The following is a 23,509-nucleotide window of genomic DNA, read 5'->3' as shown; positions in this document are numbered from 1 at the left end:
TTGCCCTAATGTGGGTGCCACCCCCCCCCCCCCCCAAAGCGCATTCTCACATTCTCTTACCCAACTCACAGTGGAGGCCTGTGTATCCTGCTTCACACACACACAGAAACTCAGCAATACGGTCCTTGCATGAGCCTCCATTCAGACAGGGCTGAGACCTGCACTCATCAATCTCTGTGGAGCCAGGGCAGTAGGGTTGAAAGAAAAAAAAAAAAGGAAAAAAAGAAAGGCTTATTGGAAGCGAAAAGTCCAGGCCACACTGAAATGTGCCTCCAGGTGCCTGCACATGAGCATCCCCAGCACATAGTGTAGGAGAGATTGTGCAGGCAAGTGCCAGGCCCAGGTACAGAAACCAGGAAGGTGACTAGAGAAACAGGAAATGTGGTCGGGGCAGTAACTCACCAGGGTGAACAAATGTAGTAACTGTAACCAGGGAATCTCATGGCAGCCAGCCCAGGGTGTGCGTTGGGGGGTGGGACACACTAATTCACAGCCCCAGCTCCCTGGCATACAGAGCAGTACTGACCAGGCACACAGAGACCCCAGTCAGCTGCCAGAGGACAGAACTCAGGGGGCAGGTCAGTGGGGCTAAGGGTATTGGGGGTACTGGGTACCCCGGCTGGCCATGGCAGGCAACCTGTGAGCCACTGTCCTGAGTGCCTCATCCCAGCACAGCTCTCTGCCAGTCCCAAGATGCCCCAAGGTGGCTTTATTCAATGCTCCCCTCCCTCTTCCAGACATCCTTCCTCAGTAGCCCAGTGTCCTCTCTACCTGGTGCTGGCTCCAGATCTGCTGCAGTCTGGCAGAGATAGCCATGAGGAGAAAAGTTTAAGGGTGGCACGCAGAGCTTCCCCTGTGGTGTGCAATGCACTCCCTTTGCCACTACGTGGTGCTTGAGACACTACTTCTGCCCCTTGTACCTGTGTCCCTGATCCCTGTTCTGCTCAGCTCGCCAGGGACAGCACGCTGTACAGATCCCTGCAAAGCAGCTTACCATCACACTCCGGGGGGTTGCTCCAGGTGCCCAGGGGACTGCACACACGGGGGGCATGGTGAGGGCTCAGGACATAGCCCAGGTCGCAGTAGTATTCAGCCAATGAACCCACCCTTGTGGAATTGAACATTGCCCGGGCATGCTTCACCTCGCTGGGGACCCCACAGTCCACCTCTAAAGAGAGAAATGAGGGCCAGAAGAGTAAGGAGGCTCAAGAATAGGAGTCATCAAAGCAGCAGGGCAGGGAACCAAAGCACATCAGGGAGATCCTTTTAATTTACATCCCCAGGATGGGCCCCAGGAGCAACAGCCCTCCCACCTTCCAGACATGTGCCCACTGGACCTGGGACTGCTTTGGGAGCTGACCTGGCTATGCCTGAGGCCTTCCATCTGCCTCAGTGGGGCTGAAGGCTGAGAAAGCCTCATTAGTCTTGAGATGCAGCTGTAGGCTCAAGAGATCCTGGCTGGAATTGAGTGCTTTTCTACAGCATCCCCTTGCAATGTTTTGGCATGGCTGCAGTGCCAGGAGAGTGCACTGAGGCCTGCAGGCTGGGCTTGGGAGAGCCCAGTTCCAGTGCTAGAAACCTCAGCTTCTCTGCTGGTGCTCCAGCTTAGCCAACCTGGTGGTAAGTGTATGGGGGGGATCCCCCAGTATCTCCAACACAGGCAAAAGCATTACAGGTAGGGAGGACACTGTGCCTCTGCGAGGCTGATGCTCCAGGTGATCAATGGTTGGGGGGGCATGTGGTCTTGTCTACCAGGGTCAACCAGACCTCAGGATTAGGTATCATAGCTTTCCTAGGGCATTAGTGCAGATGAGGCACAATAAGGAAGACTGCCCCAGGCTTTCCTGGCCTTCTCGTAATCTTCAACCTCCCGCCACCCCTTGCTGAACTTGCCTCCTTCTTTAACAGGTGGCAGTATCAGCATGAATTCAGGCCAAATTGTATAAACTCAGGCTAACAACACGGCGCAACTAAGGGAGTTGCCCAAGGTCACTTGAGAAGCCTGCACAGAATTGCAGGCAGAGACCCTATACCTCCATCCAGCAAATCCACATCCCCTCCTCATCCATCCCTGCAGCCCTATCCAGGCAGGAGGCTGGGACGTGCCTGAGGTGCTGGGCAGTTCCAGCATGGTAAGGCTGATGTTCTGGACACAGTCTGTTGGGCTGGCCAGGCTTGGCGGGTGCTCTACTTGGTCCTACTCAGGGCTGGGGCTAGGTCAGACCTTTCAGTCTGTTACCTGTTTGGCAGTGCTTCCCTATGTACCCAGAGGGGCATGTGCAGATGTAGTTGTTGCCAAGGTCCTCGCAGGTGGCTCCATTCTCACATGGGCTCAGGAAGCACAGAGAAGGGGCTGGAAAAGAGCATCCCAGATAGACATTGCCACCCTGCCCTCCCACTTCACGCTACCTCTACAACAGTACCCAGAGAAGCTCAAAGACCCTAGAGACAGTCCAACTACATTCACCCATGCCAGGGCCAGCCTAGAAGCAACCACCATAGGATGATTCTCTAGAGCTCTCTGGTGGGCACATGTAGCAGCTGGTTTAGACAGGGACTGCAGCAGCCAGTCACTGAACCTGTTGGATGCTGCTGCAGGCAGCCCTGTTCTCTGTGTTTTGTGCCTGGTGGATCCATCTACCACTGAATGCTACAACCTATCTAAATGATGCCTTTGCCACCTGGGATTTATGCCAGGAGTGTGGGAATTAACTGAGACCCTTCTCCAATTACTAACCCACCAGCCAAGTGCTGGGCATCAGTCATTTGGTTACTGGCCTGTGGCTCCAAGCTGGACTGGGCCCAAGATACCCCCTGCCACCCAATCTCTCAACGCTCGTACCAATTTCACAGTGTCGTCCTGTGTAGCCTGGAGGGCAGTCGCACTTGTACTTGCCAATGTAATGGAAGCAGGTGCCCCCACCCTGGCATGGGCCAGAGGCACAGGGGTCTGGTTTGCCTGTGGGCACAATGAGGTACAGGTTAGGTTTCAAGCAACACCAAATCCCTCCCTGCTCTCCCCCTGCCCCTGGCAGTGCAGTACCTATCTCACAGTGCTTCCCTGTGAAGCGGTAGGGACAGGCACAGTAGTATTCTCCATCTGCCTCCTTGCATGTGCCCCCATTACGGCAGGGCCCAGAGCTGCAGAGCCGTGGCCTGACTGAAGAGAGAGCACAGAGAGCAGGAGGGTGCGTGTGTAGGTTATGCATCCTCAGTTGTGATGGAGGTGGATTGGATTCATGCCCTCTCACAGGCTGACCTGGGCACTGCCTCACTCACAGCCCAGCTTGCCCTCTTCTGCCTGCTGAGTGATGGACTTTGGGCCCTTAGTTTGAAGGTGCTTGTTCCTTTCTGGCCTCAGCTGTCAGACAGTATTGCTGTCTGCTGATGCACAGCATCTGCTTTACACTAGAGGGAGCTGCAGCAACTTCCATGCATAGGCACCCTGTGAAAGCAAGGCTATCACAGGTCCTTGTTGTGATTAGGAGAAAGGAAGTTAGCTGTGTTAGTCTGCAGTCAGGCAGCATTAGGAGACAAGGACTGGCAGTTCATCTGCAGACTCCTTGGCTACAAAAGCCACCTAGAAGCCCTGCATGGCTGCACTCCCCAGTCAAACGTTGCATGCCACTGGCTGCAGGTCAGGGCTTGCTGAGACACTACATCCTCAAACCATCTGCAAAGTCCCTGCTTCTGTCTGTGGGGAACAGGATGGTCAAGAGTTGCCTCCTGAAGGGCAGCAGTCCTGTTGCAATCCCTCACTAGAAATGAGCATTACTGTTCCCCATGCATCCCCAAGGATAAGGCTCTAGGGCCAGGAGGAGTGCTTCACTGCTGGGAAGGCTGGTGGAAGCAGTGGTGACATGGTAGATTCCAGGCAGCTGCCAGAGCTCCCCACTGTCTTTATGGGGCTGGTCTTCTGCCCCAGATTCTCTCTGCTCCAATGCAGACCCTCCTCCGGCTTGGCAGGAAGGGTACCACAGATGCTGAATGCAGCCATTTGCTTTCCCCAGTTGCTGCTGTGTCCCACAGGGCTAGGTCTGCTGAGCCCAGAGTAACAGAGGGCTCAGAGCTCCCCACATACCCTCCCACTGCCCCCCTTGTGCCTGGCCCGGGGAGTACCTTTCTCACAGTGCTGGCCCAGGAACCCACGGGGACACTCGCAGGTGTATGAGTCATCATGGACCTCACAGGATCCCCCATTCAGGCAGGGCTCCGAGTCGCAGGGGGATGGTACAGCTGCAAAACCACACACGGGTTGCAGAGGGAAAATGGTAAATAGCAAACTGAGAAGTCCTCAAAGGCCAGTGAGTACAGGAATGGTTCTGGCCTGCTCCTGGCCTAGTCATGGGGATGCCCAGCCCCTTCACACTTGTGCCAGGCCAGGCAGCTGCTTGGCTCACCGGGGCCTGTGCTCATCTCACTCAGGATGGCAGCACTTGGATTGCTGGTCCACATCTGGGTCACCCTGCAGCCTCCTCAGACATGTCGCAGGGAACTCCTGGGCACCTGCAGACCTGATCCCGGCCCCTTCCCTACAGCTGATGAGTCTGGGATGAGGGTGCCTGCAGAGCCTGGGGCACCATAGCTCCTCTTCTGTGGGTTGGAGCTGAGGACACTGGCCCATCACATCACCACAGGGGTGAAGGTGGCTGTGTGGAGGCTAAGGGTTATCCTCACAGTTGTGTTGGAAACATGGACTCCAGAGTGGAGTAGGACAGATGAGTTAAGCTCCCAGAGGGTCTGTAGCCCCCCAGAGGCCCTCCAAGCAGGCTGGTTCTCTAGCTGTCCTCATGTTCCCCAGACAAATGTTTTCCTTTGGTATCATTCACTCCACTCACACTCATAGCTCCTCCATCCTTTTCCTCAAGCTGGAGCAGCACAGTCAGGTACCTGTTCCTGAGCACACTTGGGAAGCAATTGCCCTGCTCCCAGCTCCCCCTCTGCTGCAGGTCATACAGTCACTTCCCCTCAGCCACGCTTCACAGAGTGCCAGCCCCAGGCCAGATACCCCCTTTCCCCTTCCCCCATCAGCTTTTCCCTGCAGGCCACACTCACAGTGGTTGGTGGTGTAATCTGTGTGACACACGCACAGGTAGCTCCCTCCATACTCCATGCAGTAGCCCCCATCCGGGCACTGAGTGTTCACATTGCATGGTGTTGTGGTCACTTCTGTGAGATGAGAAACAAGAGCCACTGCCTGTTAGTGACACCTCCATGTGTCAATATCAGGCACTTGGTTGACCAGACCGGTAGGAGTCTGTAATGGGCCCTCCATGGACACTGGTCACCCACTGTTAGTGACATGAGGCAGGGGGAAGCTGGTCCCATCTGATTGTCCTCTGTGCTTCTGAGAAGAGTGAGGCCTCCTGAGGAGATGAGCAGCATCATGCTTGGGTTATTGAGGAAAGTTCAGAGTGTGTGTGTGTGTGTGTGTGTGTGTGTGGGTTATTGAGGAAAGTTCAGAGTGTGTGTGTGTGTGCACGTGCGCACACATGCGCACACATGAAGGACTGAGCCTTCCTCTCCTTCAGGGAGCCAGGGCTGGGTTTGTGAGCTGGGAAATGTGGAGAGGCCAAGTAGAGTAGGAGAAGAGTCAATTCCCTTCTCCCCCACGAGGGGGCATTTCCATGTCAGCAAGTGCAGGGTCCCAAGAGAAGAGTGGGACCCACCAGCTGTGGGGATGGAGCTTCTCCTTTGCTTTGGGGCACAGCATATGCTGACTGACAATGTAGGGCATGACCGCAAGGCTTGCAGTCATTTGAGCCTAACAGTCATGGATGGACTGCCCAATGCTCATCATTCTTAAGTTACAAACAAGAGGAAGTCCGAGAACTGTGCAGGCACAGGGCTGTCAGTAACCTACAGGGTCAGCCAGGCCAGTGCCTGGCACAGACACAGGATTTGTCATACTGAAACCACTCCACACAGATGCCACCCCAGCTCCTTCCAGGAAATCTCCCATGATGCAGACTCCACTACTTTCCTGAGCAGCTTGTTCCATTGATCTGCTGTCATGGTCAGGAAGTTCTCCTGAGGCCTAATCTGTTTGTTTTGCTACATGTCCTGCCCTAGAGGGGTGAGATAGAACAACTGTTCTCCCTCTGCCTTGTAGCAGCCTTCCCAGGATCTGGACAGGAATGTGGGAGTTTGATCTTACCGAATTCACAGAGGAGACCGAAGTACCCGGGCGGACACTGGCAGATAGTGAAGTTTCCATCCAGACACCTTCCCCCATTCCGACACTCACAGTCTTCGGAAAGCTCTGTAACAGAGGGCAGTGACAGGGAGACTGTCAGGACAGCCAACATCCTGTTCTAGCTGCTAAGATTTTCATAAGGTTCTCCACTACCACCAAGTCCCGCAGGATGCAAACAAATCCTGCTTGGAGTCACACAGATTCAGTGCAGCCACAAGTTTCTCCTGTCAGCACCTCCCCATCAGAACAAGATTCTAATTGACACCTGGTGATGGCAGCTTCTGAGCCACTTTCCTCTCCAGCTGGAGAAATGAGCCACTGTTTATCCAGCGGTGCCCTGAAGAATGGCCACACAATGAGATCACCCTCAGCAATTTGACCTGCATCTGGGGAATTGGATGCAGGCCCTATTTCCACTACTTACTGTCTCTGCAGTTGGGACCTGTGTAGCCCTCTGGGCATTCACAGATGTAGCCTTGCTCTGTTTCCAGGCAGTTCCCCTCATTCTGGCATGGATTGGAGAGACAAGCACTTGCCACTCTAGGCCCACCTGTGAAGAGTGGTCATTAGTTGAGGCATGCAGGGAGAAAAAGTCACCTCAGCTAAGGAGGGGCCACCATCCCCACACCAGTGCAACTAGTGACAGCAGTGGCTCACCCCAGGGAGACCTGATCAGAGGGTTGCTACAGAGCTGGGCAGATATCGTGGGGAATACCCCACTCACTCCTTTGAAGTTAATGTGGTTTGACCCCCTGCACAACTGCTCTAACATGATCCCTTCAGCAGAAGGCCACACTGAACTATCCTATTTCTCACTGGCCCCTGCCTCAGGGCTTACCAGCTTGCTTGCTCTGCTCCTACCATGTTTCACGGCAAGTTTTACTAAACATCCCGTGGGTCTGCCATTCATTCTCCATGGCCCAGTCTCTCCACTTTGGCCGAATTGAGCTCAGGGCAATGCCCAGTTCTTGGAACCAGGAGCGGGTGTGACAGAGAGACACTAGACCAAATGCCCTGAAGCCTCAAGGCAACCTCAGCACAGGGCAAATCTGAAGGGAGCTTCCAGCTGGAATGGCACGGAGTCAAGCCCTGCATCTCAGCTACATCAGAGTGACCCTCCTGTCTCCACCCGTGGCCTGTCCTGCTTACCGTACTGGCAGTTGCTGCCATAGTAGCCTGGGGAGCAAGTGCAGATGTAGCGTCCAGGGCGGATATAGTTACATGTCTGGCGGTTCCGGCAGCTCCGGTCCTCGCAGGAGGAGGGGTCTGGAGGGTAGAGAAGCAGTCTCAACACAGCCCAGCTGAATTCAAGGAATAGGCCACTGGGAAGGCAGGATGGGGCCTTGGCAGTGATCCTGAGAGCAGGGAAGGAGGGAGACACAGACAGACAGGTCCCAGCAAAGGCTCTGCCACAGACTAACCGCCCCCTAGAGACCCTGGCCATAGGCAGGGGAGACTCCACTGCATGCAGAGAGAAGCAGGGCACCTGTCTCACAGCGCTGTCCCACGAAGGGCTCAACACACACGCAGGTGTAGTTGTCCACCAGGTCAATGCACCGACCCCCGTTCAGGCAGGGGTTGGAATCACACTCGTTCACTTCTGGAGAGAAGAACAGCTAGGGTGATCAGGTCTCACTGTCAGGCCAGGTCAGGCCTGCCTCTAGACCCAGCTTACATGTGCCCAGATCAACAGATGTGGCTGAGGGCCTCGCTTGTTATCTCTGTACCTGGAGACCTGAATTGGCCCTTGCCACCTAATATCAGCCCTGCCCAGGTTATGGATCTCCTGGCATTAGATCTCTTCTCCAGCTCCTGTTATTTGTACCCTGGTAGCTCTGGGGGCCTGGTCTTGGAGCATGTGCTATGTCAAGTGCTGTACAGAGAACAAGGGGGCAGTCCCTCTAAATAGAAGACAAGAGAGAACAGATGGCTGCAAGCAGTGAGCAGGAGTTCCAGGGAAGAAAAAGGCAGCATGGTAGGCACCGGTATCACTGCCCCCTGCAGCTATCCACCATCATGTTTGGCTGGTAATTCATCTGACAAGGTATGGCCTTCTGGTTTGCTTGCTGCTCACTGCATCCTCTGTTTGCAGTCATCCAGAACTAAACCCTCCCTGTCTACATCACCTCTAGCATATGGCCTGTTCTTATTCTCATGCTTGTGTCTCACATCCCTCTCCCCAAGCTTTCCTTCTTCAGCCCCAAGGCAGGCCCACCAAGTAGCAGTTTCCCATCTCCCTGACCCTCAGGGTCTTCACTTGCCTTCAGACCACTGCCAGTGGCTTTGGGGTGCCAGATCAAACAGTCATAGTATGGTACAGAACCCTGCCTTCACTAAACCACAGGAATGGCCACCCAGAACGGCCTCACCCCTGCACTGCTCCACACCTGCTGCAAAGGCATCTCAGCACTTTGCAGAACGCAGCACATCAGCCAAGGAATTTGCCCCTCACTGGCAGCCACCCCCACAAACATTCCTCCCTTTGGCTTCTTACCTGCCTCACAGTCCTCCCCTGTGTATCCTGGCTGGCACACGCATGCAGCTGTCCCATTCACTGCCTGGCACTCCCCACTGTTCTGGCAGGTCTTGGCTTCACATGGTGACTCCTCTGCAAGGTTCCACGTATGTGAAGTGAGGGATTAGGTACAGCCATGGGAACCACAGAACTTGCAGCTCTCCCACCAGCATGGAGCCCACATGCCTGGCCAAGCCCCCTTGCATCCTCCTCCCCTCTCTCTGCAAGCTCTTGGCAGGGAGAAAGTCAGGCCAGCAGATTCTGTGCTTTGCTGGAAAGGGGCCTGGCCCAGTGGTGTCGCCCCTCCCCTTCAAGTCCTACTGAGGGAGACGGGGATGGGGAGAGCTGGTCAACTTCAGTGAGAAGACAGCTCTCTTATGCCACAACTTGCTGGACTTTGTTTTTAATGCAGAACCTGGCTATACAATTAACCAGCCCTGGGATCCATGCACCTTTACCACCAGCAGGGAGCATAGCTAGGTCCCCAGTACCCGAATTTTAATTCTTTTTAGTAAACACATCCCTGGAGAACTTACTGCTGCACTGGGGCCCAGCAGTATCAAAGAGGGAGGCATTAATGAGAGAGGTGAGCCCCAGAGCACATGATTAAACTCACCTGACATGCACTGGGTAAGGTTCTGGACCTTGGCACCTGCTACTATGACTCATCCTGTTCAGCTAGTCACCCCTACTGGGCACCACCCTGCACAGCCTGGCCTGTGCTGCCACAGCCCACTACTGAACCATGCATGCGTCTACTTGGCTGGGTTGCAACTTGCCACCCTTGGCTGGACACAGCGCCTGCTCCAACCAGCATACCCCAGGTGAGGCAAAGGACATACTGTTGGCACTTCAGCTCTAGAGAGTCTAGGTATGTCCTCCCTAGCTAGTAGGCTCCTTCCAAAGTCCACACGCACTCTGCTTCAATAATCCTTCTTCCTAGCTTTCCTCCAATTTGGGACTAAGTGCCAGCAGCTGGCCATTTAACTTCTTCAGTTGCAGGGCAAGCACCAGTCACTCTCTGCAGATGGTGCATCTGGCTACCCCACCAGCTGACTGTCACTCACTTTACAAGAGATGTCTCTCAAGCTCCTTGGCAGCAGGTCCCATTTGCCCAAGTTTGGTGGGAGGTAGACCTGGGCAGAGGGGATCACACACTGTGCCTTCAAGTATTGATGTTCTTAACTAGCTATGAGGACCAGTGTCTTGAACCAGCACTTTGACTCAGGGTGCCTGTGTCACATGCTCTGGAGGGGAGGTGGATTGACATTGGCAAAGGTCAAGCCAGAAGGCCAAGACTGACAAGCCAGTGCATGAGCAGAAGTGTAGCCAGGCAGCAAAGGGAGGTCTGGGGAATGGGCTGGGCTTCACTGCCACAGATATCACCAGCAGCTGAAAGCACAATGCTTTCCTTCCTAGACTCTTTCTGACACAGGCTTGTTGTATCTTAGGATGAAAACAGATGGGCCAATGCAGTGGCTAACAGAGTTCAATCACATTGGATTGCTTGAGTGCATTTTAACAACTCCTGCAGAGACAGGACAATGGCTGTCCTCATCCCCCCGTGGCAGGTTAGAGTACTTTTGGTGTCTCTGGGCAATATTCCTTTTCACTGTGTGACAGGGTTGATTTGTGTAGTTTTAGTACTAGGTTAGACAAGTATTTGTATGGGATTGTTTGGACAGGGCTAATCCTGCCTAGAGTAGGTGCTTGGACAAGATTGATTGTATCTATTCACTTAAAAGTTTCAAAGAACTAGTACACACATAAGGTAATGTTTTGTCCCAATTACATCACAAATCCAAGACAAAGCTGTGCCAGTAAGACCCAGCCCACAGCAAAAGGTGATCAGACTTGCTCCATCCCATAGGCATCCCAAAAGAACAAGTTTCCAAAGTAGGACTAAGCTAATTCAGAACAAGGCACCTTATTCCAGAGTTTGTGTCCACACTTGGAGTGTTTCAGGAACACCTATTTTGAAATAGCCCAGGGATCAACAATGCCACCACCAGAGAGGAGACTGAACAAGAGAAGCAGGGCCAAGACAGGGTCTTTGGTAAGCCCTAAGGACACTAAGCAAACCCTAAATATGTTTCTGCTCACAGGCCTATCACTGTCTCACAGCTTGTCCTCTATTATCAGCAAAGTGTGTGTGATTGTGAAGCTCCTTTGCCCAGTCTGTGCATCACTTGCTCTAACTGTCACATCACCGTCACTGCAAGCTGTCACATCACTTGCTTTAACTGTCTCAGCTAAACTGTCAGCCAGGACTCTCACATAGCTTTGGCTCTACAGAGGATGTGCTTAAGCTGCTGGGGAGACTCTGAGGGTCAGCGCTGGCCTTGGACCTTGGCAGCTCGACCATGAGGCAGGACCAAGAAACAGCTATGAGGCCGGGAGGCTGCATCCTGGGAATAAACCAGAAAGGTTGGACTTCAAGACAGCTGCTAGATGCTACTTAACTGAGTAGCTCTGGGAACACGCAGGATCTGAAGGCTGGTGTCTGGTCACAAGGAGGAAGGTACACCAGTTGCTATGCCAAGGGCCAGGAAGACCAAGCAGACGGCTGGAGACATAGTCATAGGCATGTCCAGATTTGAACAGCCTGGAGTCAAAGCTTATGTTCTTTGTTTTAAGATCGCTGAGCTAAGCTAACAGATGTCCTAGTCAGATATAGTTGTGAGGGGCTTGTACTTGCTAATAGAGAAGATGGGCGATTGTTTAGTGGCTTAGTTTTCAATTTCCCCACTTGTATTTATTGGTACCAATGTCCTTGGCATGTGAGCTACCATCACAAGCACTGAGGTATCTTGGGGAGACTTCAGAACAAAGGATGAGGAAGTGGGGACAGATCCTGCAGGTCCTGAAAAAGTCTGATCCTTTTTCTAAGCACCTAAATGGGAGCTAAGCTCTTCTGAAAATATGTTTCCTACTATGGGTGCCAAGCATTTGGAAATCTGCACTTCAGATGTTTAAAATAAGGCCTGTGTGATTGCTCTCATGTCCAAATGAGCAAAGAGTTGCCATTTGACAGGGCAGATGCTTTTTCTTCCTGATGATGTTGCTATTTGGATTAAACACTGACACTGAGGACCTAACCCAAACAGTTAGAAAGTCATTAAGAAGGCTCGCATTGACTTCTGGACCAGACCTTTATCAGTGAAATCCTTGCAGAGAGCAAGGCTGCTTGTTTTCTGCTTACATGACAACCACCACCAACTTGTTTCAATACAGAAAACCCAGTGACATGAAGATGGTTTCACACTGAACCACTGAAATACACTACATTAACACTCGGCCTGCTTAGAAATGGGCCACTGGCATCACCCAGAGCCAGAGGCAAAAGTTTCCTTTGGTTTCAAACAAGTCAAAATCCAAGATGCCTGCAACTGTCTGCAGAAAACCCAGAACTGCTCCCACACACTAGCATGCAGGGTGGGGGTTGTTTCTTTATCCCAGCCACAGCTACAGGTCCCCTGGGAGCTGCTGCCTAAACCTTAACAACTGATAGCCGCTGCAGAGTGCTACAGAGGCTGCGACATGGAGGTCAGTACCAGTATGCTGTGTGGCACCCCACTGATTGCAGAATCAGTGTTAACTTGAGAGCAAAGTATCTGGCTCTGTATATTTAGGATTTTCAAAGGTGCCAATGAGAACTGGCCAGTGATATCTGGACCCTCCCAGTCCGCTCTCTCAGATGGGCACTACTATTCCCTTTCTGCAGAGGGAAAAATTCTCCCCTGAAGTTGGAAGGCTCAATTCTGTCCCACTTATTCATGCTATGATTAGTGCCTTACTCAGCTCTTCCCATCCACTTCAACAAGGCTCCTCACAAAGGAGGCACTATACTGTAGAGCAAGGCTGGCTGTGTGTACACTAGGTGACTTTGCCAAGGCAACAGAGGGAATAGGGATTGGGGTTGGGATTAAGACCTTGAAAGTCTATCACTCGGTCCCATTATCCTGCCTCTTAAATATTCCCACAGGCCTCTAATGCAGCCTTTGCGTAGTTCTCTCATGAGTTTGTACTGCATCAGGTTATGGTCAGAGAACTCTACGCATTGCTACATTATCATGGGTCCACAGGCCTGTGCAGCCAATGGGAGTCCTTCCACTCGCCCGTGGGGCTGCTGAATCACAGTCCACATGGAGGCAGAAAGCCAGCACCTAGCATCCTCTTGAGGTGGCATGGATACCACAGAGATTCCCCTTGCCCCACTCCCCATGGGGGGCAGAATCAAGAATGCTGTCCCCCTGTGCACTAAGCTAGTCTTGCAACCCAGCAGGACTGCACTTAAGCCCCTTGCCAAAGTTATTTTGGACCCAGCACTACTCACCATTCTCACATGTAGTGCCTTTGAACCCTGGTGGACACTGACAGCTGAAGCTGTTGACACCATTAATGCAGGTGGCTCCATTCTGACACGGGTGGGAAAGGCACTCATCTACATCTGAAACACAACAGCATGGACGCTCAGGGAGAAAGGTGCTGAGTGCTCTGCCTGTTCTCCTTTGGGAAGGGTGGGTGGGGGAAGAAACAGCAGCAGAGAAGCATGGAACATAATGCCCTGCATGTGCTCTCCATGGCCAGGGAAGTGGCTGATGTCAGCTCGCTACTGGAGTGCTGCCTGGTATCGGACAGGCAGAGACCACATGTGGACTCTGCCTTGTGGTTCACCCTGTCTGCCCCTTTTCCCCCACATGCATCAGCAGTTGGTTACAGATGCTGTTGGGGTAGGAGTGACATCACCTCACTCTCCTGTTCTCTCCTGTGCCTGTGACCAGCTGGCCCATAAGCAGCAGTCAGTCACAGGCAGTATTTATATCTAAGCTGTACTTATCTGGCCCACATGGGTGGGACATTCAAGCACACCACAGTCTAACAGTTTTATCCCCCTCCTCCTTCCTGTGAGGGAGGGAAATGCTCTCTCCCCTATTTTACTGCGACCCAGTGAGATCGACTCATCCAAGCTATTACAGAGAGTCTGTGGCAGAGTAGAAGACACAAGTTCAGCTCATTCTGGTCTAACCAGGGGCCCGTCCACCTTGTGGAACTGAAGCTGTTTCACTGGCTACATATTCCAGGCTCTCCTGGGCTGGGAATGAAGGTGGAACAGTTTTCTTCCCAGGGGAAGGAGAGAGGCAGCAAAGCACAATGGTCACAAAGGCCAGGAGATTCTTAATGGTTGTCCAGTCCAAGCTCGGGAAAGAGGAGGAATATACAAGCACCATGGAGGGCATCCCGGAGTGCACTTACCAAGGTGGCATCTTTTTCCAGTGAAGCCTGCCAGGCACGAGCAGGTGTAAGAGGGGTTCCCTGTGATGCAATCCTCAATGCATTTCCCTCCATTCAGACACGGCCGTAACGTCAGGCACACAGAGGCTGCAAAAACAAGTGGCCACTTGTATTATTAGGAGACCCAGCAACAGGCTCCCACAGCACAGCACAGCACAGCACAGCACAGCACAGCACAGCACAGCACAGCACAGCACAGCACAGCACAGCAGTAAGAACATTGGGCTAAAAGGTCCCTTTGGCCTTCAGCCCCATCTGATCCACACAGATGCCACTGGCTTGTCAAGGCTTCCCTTTAGACTATTGCTGGGCATTTGTTTGCCAACATGTTCCATGGAGCATACTTCTGCAGCACTCACTGCCACTTGCTGTCAGCAAGTGATAACCTGAATGTCTTACAATTATCTTGCCACTCATTGTGCAGGTGACAAACTAAGAACCAGGGAGGCTTGGGGCTTGTCCTTATGGGAAATCATCCCACTATGAAGGCAGACTGTGGAATAAAAGTGCTGTAGTTATACCAGTACAAATTCCCAAATGGATGTTCATACTCTTATTCCAGGATAAAGATAGCCTTCTCCCAGCTTATATTAGGATGCTTTGGAAGCAGTATATCTTCTCACATTGGGAGCACAGCATCACAGAGGGAATCCATGATGCAGCAGGGAACTGAACTTTGGTCCCCTGAAGCCCAAACAATGTTGTAACCACTACACCACAACCCCCCATTATGTCCATATGTCTCCCTTTCTCCACATTGCTCATTACATCAATCCTAACTTGATTCCTCATTTACCTTTATTTTTTCTCCCCCTCCCCTTTTATTTCTCTGGTTCAAAAGATTATAAGCCCAAATTTCAACACATGGCCACCTAAGAGAAAGACTCGTGATTACAGCATACACAGTAGTCAGGTACATATGTCTCCAGACACAAGACATTATTTGCCTCCCACTTATCCAGCACATTCATAATGGTGCATATCAGCCCAGGCACCACAAGGCCTTTTCCTCTCCCATGGAGGCAGGAACAATGGGCCAAATTCAGCCCAGACAGAAGCAGGCATGACTCCACTGGCTTTTCTAGAGTCCTGTCTTGCATCACGGGGCTGAATTTGACCCTACAACTTTAGTCCTTTTCTCATTAACCCCCCCAAACAAACAAACAAACAAACCAACCAACCAACCAACCAACCCAAACTATCAAATTCCACATCTGCTTATATGAGGATGTTTCAGAAACTAGTGGCAATTTTGATATAAAATCATTTCATGGGCAGTGATGATCATTTACTGAGCCACATCACTTCTCCACAGTTGCAAAAGATGGGGCATTCAACAATGTTGCCATCAATGTTCCCTGTTTCCAGGTAGTTTCCCACTTTCTCACAGACATACAGCATGGGCAACCGTTTTGCTGCTGGTTTCTGAAACACTCTCGTGAATTCCCAGAACAGAGCCTCATCATTCTTGCTCGAAGCAGAGCAGCAGAGAACACCCCTCCCACCATCAAATGTGGTGAAAAACACAGGGTACAGCCAAGCAAACAAACCACAGTGAGTTCACAAGGGAAGGGGGGCTCCCCATATAGCAGCTGCTCTGTGGTTACTTAGACTTGAGTGAGAGAAGGCTTTTGTGGCTTATCTTCTGCTTGGCGCAGGATAAGAGCACACACATGGCCAGTCACCAGGGAGCAGCTGGCAGGCAATGAGTCCCCACCTCCTCTTCACCCTCTACAATACATTATGTTGTCTTGGGCTGCCATGGCTGAAGGTATGGACACATCCCACTAAACTCAGCAAAGGGTACATAGCCTGAATTTGGCTTAGCACCTTGGGTTTCAGGTCTTGGGAGCCAGCATCTTGTACAGGACTCATCTCGCTTTGGTTTGATTCAATGGCAAGGTAGCCAGTACCCCATTGGCCACATGTATTTCACTGCAGCCATGCACAGGGCTGATGGCTTCAAGAGTTTTTCCCCTCTCCCCTTGCCACCAACAATGCCCCTAGCTTTCCCCTCCTCCACCTGCTCAGCCCCACTTCAGAAATGCTCTCTTCCCTCTTTTCATGGGCCCTGGAATTATACAGGGAAAGACAAAATAACCCAGAGAAAGGATGGAAGAATTGGTTTGTTTAAATAAACCTAACTGCTGTCCTCTTACTTGTGTTGTTGCAGCCCCCCACTTGCACCTGGGCATCATCGATTCTGAACACCCAGCGCCCGGGGATACCCACATTTGTTGTCATCTCCACGTCAACGATGTCATCAGTGCGAGATCCGGGGATGTTGAAGTAGCGCTTTCCATCACCAGCGTTGAAACCTGCCTAGGAAGACAAGGACAGACCGTGAGAATTCTTGCAGGCAGTCACAGATGCCTCGCTTCCATGATAGTGCAGCACCTGAGGACAAACCCAACAAGGACATGAAAGAAGGAAGAGGCTGGCTGGTTTCTTTGACTGTTGCTTCTTTTGCTAGTTCAAACATCTTGCCATTGCCTTCTCCTTGGCAATGGGCATATACATTACAGCGCCCACTGCAGCAATGCCTGAGGGGCTGCGAGATCTGCTGTGTAGGGACTGGGAGTCAGGAGTCCAGAGTTTTAGTTTCAGCTCTACCACCGGCCTCCTGCGTCACATCACTTCTGGCTATGTCTGGGTGGTGGGGGTGTGTTGTGTGCAGTTGTATATGTGTTAGCTAGCAAGGAAGGAGGACAGCCAGCAGGGGTACCAACAGCAAGGAAGACATAGCAGGCTACACAAGCTCACCCAGTGCACTGCATACTTACTCAGCCCTTTAGATAACAGCTAGCTCCAGGTATGCTGCAGTTGCACATGCAAATCTGGAGGAGATGCAGCCTCTGCTCCCTCTCCCACCTTTCATCTTCTTTACTAGGGTTTTATGCACAGGAAAGCACATCAGGAGGGGCCAGGTCCCATTTAAGGCCTAATGGTGAGTCCATTCCACTCTGCTCAAGTCCCGGAAAAACCACTATCATGTCTACTATGGTAACTCCCTGTCATCATAGCCTTAGGGCTAAGTCATGATATGCAGGGAAGAGGAGGAGGATGGTCCACTCATCCTTTGCATTAATGTTTTTTTTCAGGGACTCGAGAAGGGTGGAATGGGTTTATGGTTAGACATCTAAGTGGACTTACACACCTAGCAGGTGTAGCAGGACCTTAGCTTAGGGATCTGTACATCACCTAGTGCAGCAAGGCCCTGACTTTGGCAGGGCCTTCTGAGTGCCAGGAAGGCAGCCAATAACTTCAGAGGAGCCTGCTTTCCCTGCTGCTGGGAAGCCTTGCATGGCTGTACACAGAATGGGTGGGACTAAAGAGCTGGGGGAGGCTTGGGGCAGCCCACCAAAATGCTTCCCCTGCACGGCTCAGCATAGCCAGGGTAAAGGGGAGTGCTTTGTGCCCCAGCAGTCTTTGCACGTTGATGACTCATCCCTTGGAAACAGCATGCAACTTCCATTCTATTTTCATTCGACTCTGCACCTGGGATTCTGCATAGAGCATGTGCACAGGGTGAGTCCAAACAAGTTTTGGACATGCTTCACGGAAAGAAGTCAGGGAGAACAGCACTGCTAGCTTAGGCCAAGTAGGCTCCTCTGCCATGCGAGGCCAGATGCTTTTGCACAGAGCTGTGTGGCTTTGTCTCACGCTGAATGGGTGCTGCACATTCTTGCAAACTCAATAACAAATTGACACTGGGCGAGATTTTTGAGACTTCCCCTTCTCTTTGGCTGGTGTTAGGGTGGGGCATTCCTGGAGCCCTGTCCGCCTTCCAAGGCATGCGGCTACTGCTCTGTTTACATACATAAAATCTGCACTTTTGAATTCTGGGATTCCAAACGTGTCCATTTCCTTTACACCTGTGATTTCCTGCTTTCTGGAGACTCTCAAATGGGCGCAGGCAGTGAGCCAAGGGCAGAGCAACTGGTGGTAAATTCACACGTCCGAATGGGCACCAGTTTAAAAAAACAAAACAAAACACAACAACACAGAAGGATGAAATAAAAACACAAGTGAAAGCTGTGCTTGCTGCAGCAGCTGCAGAATGGCTCTTAAAAATCTGAGGTTAGAAAGGAAAGCAACAGAGACACTGGCCAATGTAAAGAACTGTGGTTTTACTATAATAAAGCCCTCTATATGGTCTTAGCTTTTGAGAGTGAGAGAATATGTGGGTATTTAAAGAACCTTAAAAAAAAAAAAAAAAGAAGAAAGAAAGCACAACCACTACCTAAATTACCCTGGCTGCTTCATGCTCCTGGCAAGAAAGAAATAATACAGTAAAAGTTGAGAGAGGTGGCTCCAACAGCTTCTGTACTGATGGATTGAGAGGAAGGGGTGCCTGCAGCTTGCCTGGCTTACCTGGGCCGCAATACCACCAAGCCCAGCAAAGTCTCCCCCGCTGCTGGCATGCATGCCTGTGGTCCAGGTGATAGACTCGTAGTTGAAGATAGTGAAGGAGAGTTTGCCATCGGTGATGAGGACAATCTGGAAGGTGTTTACCTACAAAACAAACACTGAGGTGAAGGGAGGAGTTACAGGAGAGGAGGGAGCATGGCCAAGCCAGGACAGGAGAGGAAACAGATCCCGCAAGTTTGGATTGTCGTGTTTCATTTGTGAAAACTTATTTGTACCAAGATGGTTATGATTGAGAGAGGACTCGTTTCTATTCACCCCAGCTGAGAGCAATTCTCCAGCACAGAATCACAGAGTAAAGCAAACTACACAGAAAGCTAGATTACCACAGATTAACTAGCACTTGTGATGAAAGGTAAGGGCACCTCGAGGTTCTCCAGGAGCTGTGGGTACCGTGCAACCCCTGAGAAACAAGCCACTTTTCTAGATGTCCAAATTTGGGTTTGGGAGCTTACAGCTTGGAATTAAAGCTTAAAAACACTAACCAAGGCTTAGTAGGCAATAAGCAGAGCTAAGAAATAAAAAGGAACATAGGAAAGAATTAAAAGGTCAGATTCTTAAAACCCAACATTTGTAAGAAGTGACTTGCAGGCCCTCAACACCTAGTGCATGCACTCCCAGAGTCTTTCAGCAGGGCTTGGGTGAGACATAAAAACACCAGCTCACACACCCGTTAGGGTTGGGGACAGTGAGATTTATACCTCCATTTGGGCCACACAGAAGGTGGTTTGGGGCAATCAGGTCTTAGAAACGGTATTCACATTGAATCTGCATCATTCTAGTCAGGTGGAACAGACCTGCTACTGAAGTGTGGAATTAGACATTATCAATTTGTCTGAGTGAAAACCAGTGACTCCATTGAACAGAGTTAAAAAAGTTGCTAATAGAGCACTTGGTAGTAGCCTGTCCTTTGGAAGTGAGGCCATGAAAGTTTACTTTCAACTAGGGGGAGGACAGAATTTGGCAGGAAATATATCACAGATATTTAAAATCTTTCATTCGCATGAAAAGCAAAATTTAAAGCACATGTGCAGTGCAAACACGTAGAAAGAGCCCAGATGCCTGGAACGCTCTGGTGCCAACCTTGCCAGTGACAGCCCTGTAGCCTGGCCACCTGTTACGAAATGAACTAAGTAATTTCTCTGGAGGTCAGAAAGGCAGGTAGAAAGATTTGGAGACTCCCCTCTTCCACCCTGCACCAAACACCAGCAACTCACTGGAGAAAAAGAACTTCCTCCAAAGAAGGTCACCCGATACCATGTGGCAATAAAAACCCACTGAGCAGAGAATTCTGGGAATTCTGGGAAATACTGCCCAATGTCCTTGGTGGCTCTCTCCAAGAGGGCCTGGTCCTTGCTTTCCCGGTAATACACATCACCCGCTCTTCGGTTATCCACGTCAGCCCAGAACGCTGCCACCACACGCCGATCCTTGGAGATTGGAAAAGCAACTGGCGTAAACTGAGAAACTTCTTTCAGGAAAGAGATGATTCCATTGTTGTTCACCTGTAGGAGAAGAAGAAAACAGACAAATGTGGCAGGAACATACAGACAGCACAAGAGAGAGAAGATGGTCTCAGAAGTAGCCCATCAGCGTTGCTGCTGGGAGACTGGGATTCAAATCCTTGCTTCTCCACAGAGTTTGAACAAGGCCCTTACCCTCCCTCTGCCTCATGCATGAAGGAAGAGGAGTCACAGCTGACCTCATGGAGGTTTGTGAGGATCCAACATTGGAATGGGTTCAGATACACACCGGTGAGGGCTGCACAAGTGCCAGAGATAGACCAATAGAGGACATATTTTTACTTTCCTCTGCTGCAGCTGAGTGAATGACCCAAAGGCCACAGAGCTTCCAACAGGCCCTGCCCCAGAACATGGGCTGAATTCTTATTTTAGAGAGGATTTTATTTCATAAATATTCGCGCATTTCCCTTTCCTGTCCTTTGAAGTACAAACATGACCCTTGCTCAGGTGCCGATGCTCTGCAGATGAAAAATGTGATGCTGAACAACCACCAGGGGCTGGCCTCCCTGCCCTGCCACCTGCACCCGCCTCCAGCCTCCTCTGCCACCTCCCCGTTGTGAACACGGTACGGGTTGGAGAGCTGTAGCCTGGGGGTCTGGGAAGGCAGGCTGAACAAACCAGGCCCTGTTCTCTTGCCAGAGATGGGCCAGAGGAAGGAGGAACAGCTGAGAAAACTGTAGCAGCCGCAGTGGTTTAAACAAACAGCGCCCAGTTCATTTGGGTCGCTCTCACCTCGCCTGGGCGGGGAAGCAGCAGGGCCAGTGAAACTTGCCTTCACTTCCTTGCTTTAAATAGGTGGGTGGAAGGGGGGGAAGGTTTGTCTTTCTCTCCCTGCCCACAGTTCAGTGCTGGGAGATGGGGATATACAGCAAGCCTGAGCCTCATCCTGCTGGATCAGGGTAGAGGGAGCCTCAGACCTGAGTGAAGAACTTACCCACAAGCTTCTCCTGACATCTTGGAATGCTGCCCTGCTGCTCCTGGCCACAGCCCTCTGGCCCCTCAGCTCTATGCACAGGACCCTCAATGTCTGCCTGCAACACCTCTGGGCCTCAGGCCTCTCTGCTGCTCCGCACCAGCCTGGATGGACAATACCACTCATATTCTGGTGCTGGGCCCAACAAGGAGTGCTGTCCCTACAGATGCTGCACCTGATCCACAGCCTTCCTCATTGGAAGGGCCTGCAGGGATTTGTCACACACTTCAGCCCCGCATTGCCTGGCCTACCACAGTGGCAGAGACGAGGCCAAGCACTCACACTTTTGGCCCAATACATTTCCTGTCCTACTCGGCATTTCTGGAGCTGGCAGAGATCCATTTCCACAACCTCTCACCAGAAGCCACAGGACGACAGGTGGAGTCGTTCAAAGGGGCCTTACCCTTCTGATCTATGGCAGTGCTCACACAGATCCACTCCTTCACAACATGCTGCTGCTTCAGTGAGGAAGTGGAACAGCCACTGTTGAACCCCAGCCAGCCAGCTGCTCTCATGCAGGGTACACTTTAAAGGTCCCACAGTCATGCAAGCATGGCATCCATTTACTTTGGGGCAACTCCATTGGGATGCAATGGAAGGTAGAACCAGTCCTGAAGCATCTTCTCTAGACAACATGCTGCAGCCTGGATATACTGCAACATGGAAAATGTTTGTTACATTCAACGGGAAGTGTTGGCCGCACAAATTCAAAGCCTGAAACATGTCCAAGGCACAGAGACCAGGGCAATATCTAGTGGGTGCTCAAATAACACAGCTATAAATCCTGCTTCTCAGTGCATTCATCTCAACCCATCACAGTCACATGTTCTTCCTGCCTTGATGACACATCATACTGCATCCTAGCATCACAGTACACTTGTCCCCTCATAGTGGACATTTTTTTATTTACTGTGACCAAACACTGACCCCTAGTAGAATGAAGCACGTTATTTGTTGATGCCTATGATTTCGTCTTAGGTGGGTACAGCAGACAGCAAGGACAGTCCAGCCTGGAGCCAAAAGAGAAGGAAAGCCATGCCCAGGTTGCAGCTAGAAGTCATGCTACTGGAAGTCTATTCCTTCCTCCCCAGTCTTAACCCTGGGGAGAGCCACCCACATGATCAAAGGTCAGGAGAGCAAGCCTTATGAGGAGAGGCTGAGGGACATGGGACTCTTCAGCTTGGAGAAGAGAAGGCTTAGGGGGTACATGGTGGCAGCCTATAAGTACATGGGGGAGGGAGGTACACCAGGATCTGGGAGAACAGTTGTTCACCAGGGCACCCCAAGGGATAACAAGGTCTAACAGCCACAAACTCCTGGAAGGCTGATTTAGACTGGACATAAGGGAAAACTTCTTTACGGTCCGTGTCTCCAGGGTCTGGAACAGACTCCCCCCCAAGAGGTGGTGCAAGCACCTACTATGGACTCATTCAAATGGCATTTGGATGCTTATCTTGTGGGGGTCATTTACCCCCACCAGCCTCCCTGCCTATGGCAGGGGGGCTGGACTCAATGATCTTGAGAGGACCTTTCCAGCCCCTAATGTCTATGAATCTATGAACCTTGTGGGTCAGGAGTGGGAAAGGGACTGCTGAATGTCTGGTCTAACTGCTACATCACCCCTTCATGCCATGCAGGACTCGGGGGACATCTTTGGCTGTATTGCCTATCCTTGTTCCACAGGCTCAGGAGAGTGCCTGGGAGAAGTCACCAGGTCCCATGGTCTCCACAACCTTTCCTCAATGTGACCCCCTTTGTAACTATGCCACTGGATGACCTGGGGGGAATTACAGTTCACTGCTACAGATCCCTCCCTCGCAGATGAGGAGCAAGCAGCCAGGAGACCGTGGTCTTGCACTGGCACAGGATCTGACCCCAAATAGACCAAAATAAGGAGAACAAGAGTTTGCAGATACCATCACTGCTGTCAGTGCAGTCATTGCCTCTCCTCCTTCATGACACTAAGTCAACAGTCAGCAATATTTTCTAGTGGTTGGTGGGTGCAACCTAGTTTGAGTTTCAAGCTCCCCGGGCCAGATCCGGCATACCATGGAGTTGCAGGTTACTAGCCCCTGCAACATCTGCCTTGGCGCTTTGTTGTTTGGAACTGCCACCCCCACACCAAAATCTCTGTCCAACTGAGAACCCCAAGCAAAACAAAACCAACCCCTTGTTCTTAGCCCTAAAAAGAGAAGCTCCTGGTCCAAACCACAAAAAAGAGTTCCCGAGCCATCTGCTGTCCCAGGGACTTAGAAGAAGCCTTGCACTGACTCTTGGATTCACTCTCAGGATCCTAAGAAAAAGAACACCACAGAAAATGCTGCTCCTCTCCCAGCTAGCTACAACCCACGTGGCCCACACATGCCGGTGTTGCAAAAGGGAGGACCAGGAAGTCTAGTCTTCCAAGTTTAACATAAACACTCTCTTGGGAGTACTTGAGAGACAAGGGAGGTAGCCCCATTGGCCAAATCAGCTTTCATCATGTCGCACTTTGGCTGGGGCAGTCCAAGTACTTAGCCAGGATCACTGAAGAGGAAATGGGCTCAGGGGGAATGCAGGCATTCCTCTATCAGGAAGGG

The 23,509-nt window shown here is 51.4% G+C and overlaps 1 protein-coding gene across 4 annotated transcripts in view; it reads right to left on the bottom strand.

Moving 5' to 3' along the window:
- SNED1 (sushi, nidogen and EGF like domains 1) overlaps positions 1 to 23,509 on the bottom strand; it is an 84,481-nt gene that overhangs the window by 21,448 nt on the left and 39,524 nt on the right. For 3 of the 4 annotated variants that reach the window (XM_014522196.2, XM_014522199.2, XM_014522209.2), the window contains exons 2-18: positions 19,652 to 19,939; positions 18,381 to 18,521; positions 16,166 to 16,328; positions 13,968 to 14,093; positions 13,048 to 13,161; positions 8,691 to 8,804; positions 7,683 to 7,796; positions 7,346 to 7,462; positions 6,621 to 6,746; positions 6,158 to 6,262; positions 5,056 to 5,169; positions 4,120 to 4,236; positions 3,044 to 3,160; positions 2,843 to 2,959; positions 2,240 to 2,353; positions 995 to 1,168; positions 61 to 174 (exon numbers count right to left, since the gene is read on the bottom strand). In XM_014522196.2, the coding sequence (XP_014377682.1) occupies positions 61 to 174; positions 995 to 1,168; positions 2,240 to 2,353; positions 2,843 to 2,959; positions 3,044 to 3,160; positions 4,120 to 4,236; positions 5,056 to 5,169; positions 6,158 to 6,262; positions 6,621 to 6,746; positions 7,346 to 7,462; positions 7,683 to 7,796; positions 8,691 to 8,804; positions 13,048 to 13,161; positions 13,968 to 14,093; positions 16,166 to 16,328; positions 18,381 to 18,521; positions 19,652 to 19,939 (2,275 nt within the window). The remainder of the gene's footprint in view (positions 1 to 60; positions 175 to 994; positions 1,169 to 2,239; positions 2,354 to 2,842; positions 2,960 to 3,043; positions 3,161 to 4,119; positions 4,237 to 5,055; positions 5,170 to 6,157; positions 6,263 to 6,620; positions 6,747 to 7,345; positions 7,463 to 7,682; positions 7,797 to 8,690; positions 8,805 to 13,047; positions 13,162 to 13,967; positions 14,094 to 16,165; positions 16,329 to 18,380; positions 18,522 to 19,651; positions 19,940 to 23,509) is intronic. The other variant, XM_025209295.1, reaches the window with a different exon arrangement.

This window comes from Alligator sinensis, unplaced genomic scaffold, assembly GCF_000455745.1.
Source record: "Alligator sinensis unplaced genomic scaffold, ASM45574v1 scaffold237_1, whole genome shotgun sequence".
Lineage (NCBI taxonomy): Eukaryota > Metazoa > Chordata > Crocodylia > Alligatoridae > Alligator > Alligator sinensis.
This window is presented reverse-complemented; position numbering and strand designations above follow the sequence as displayed.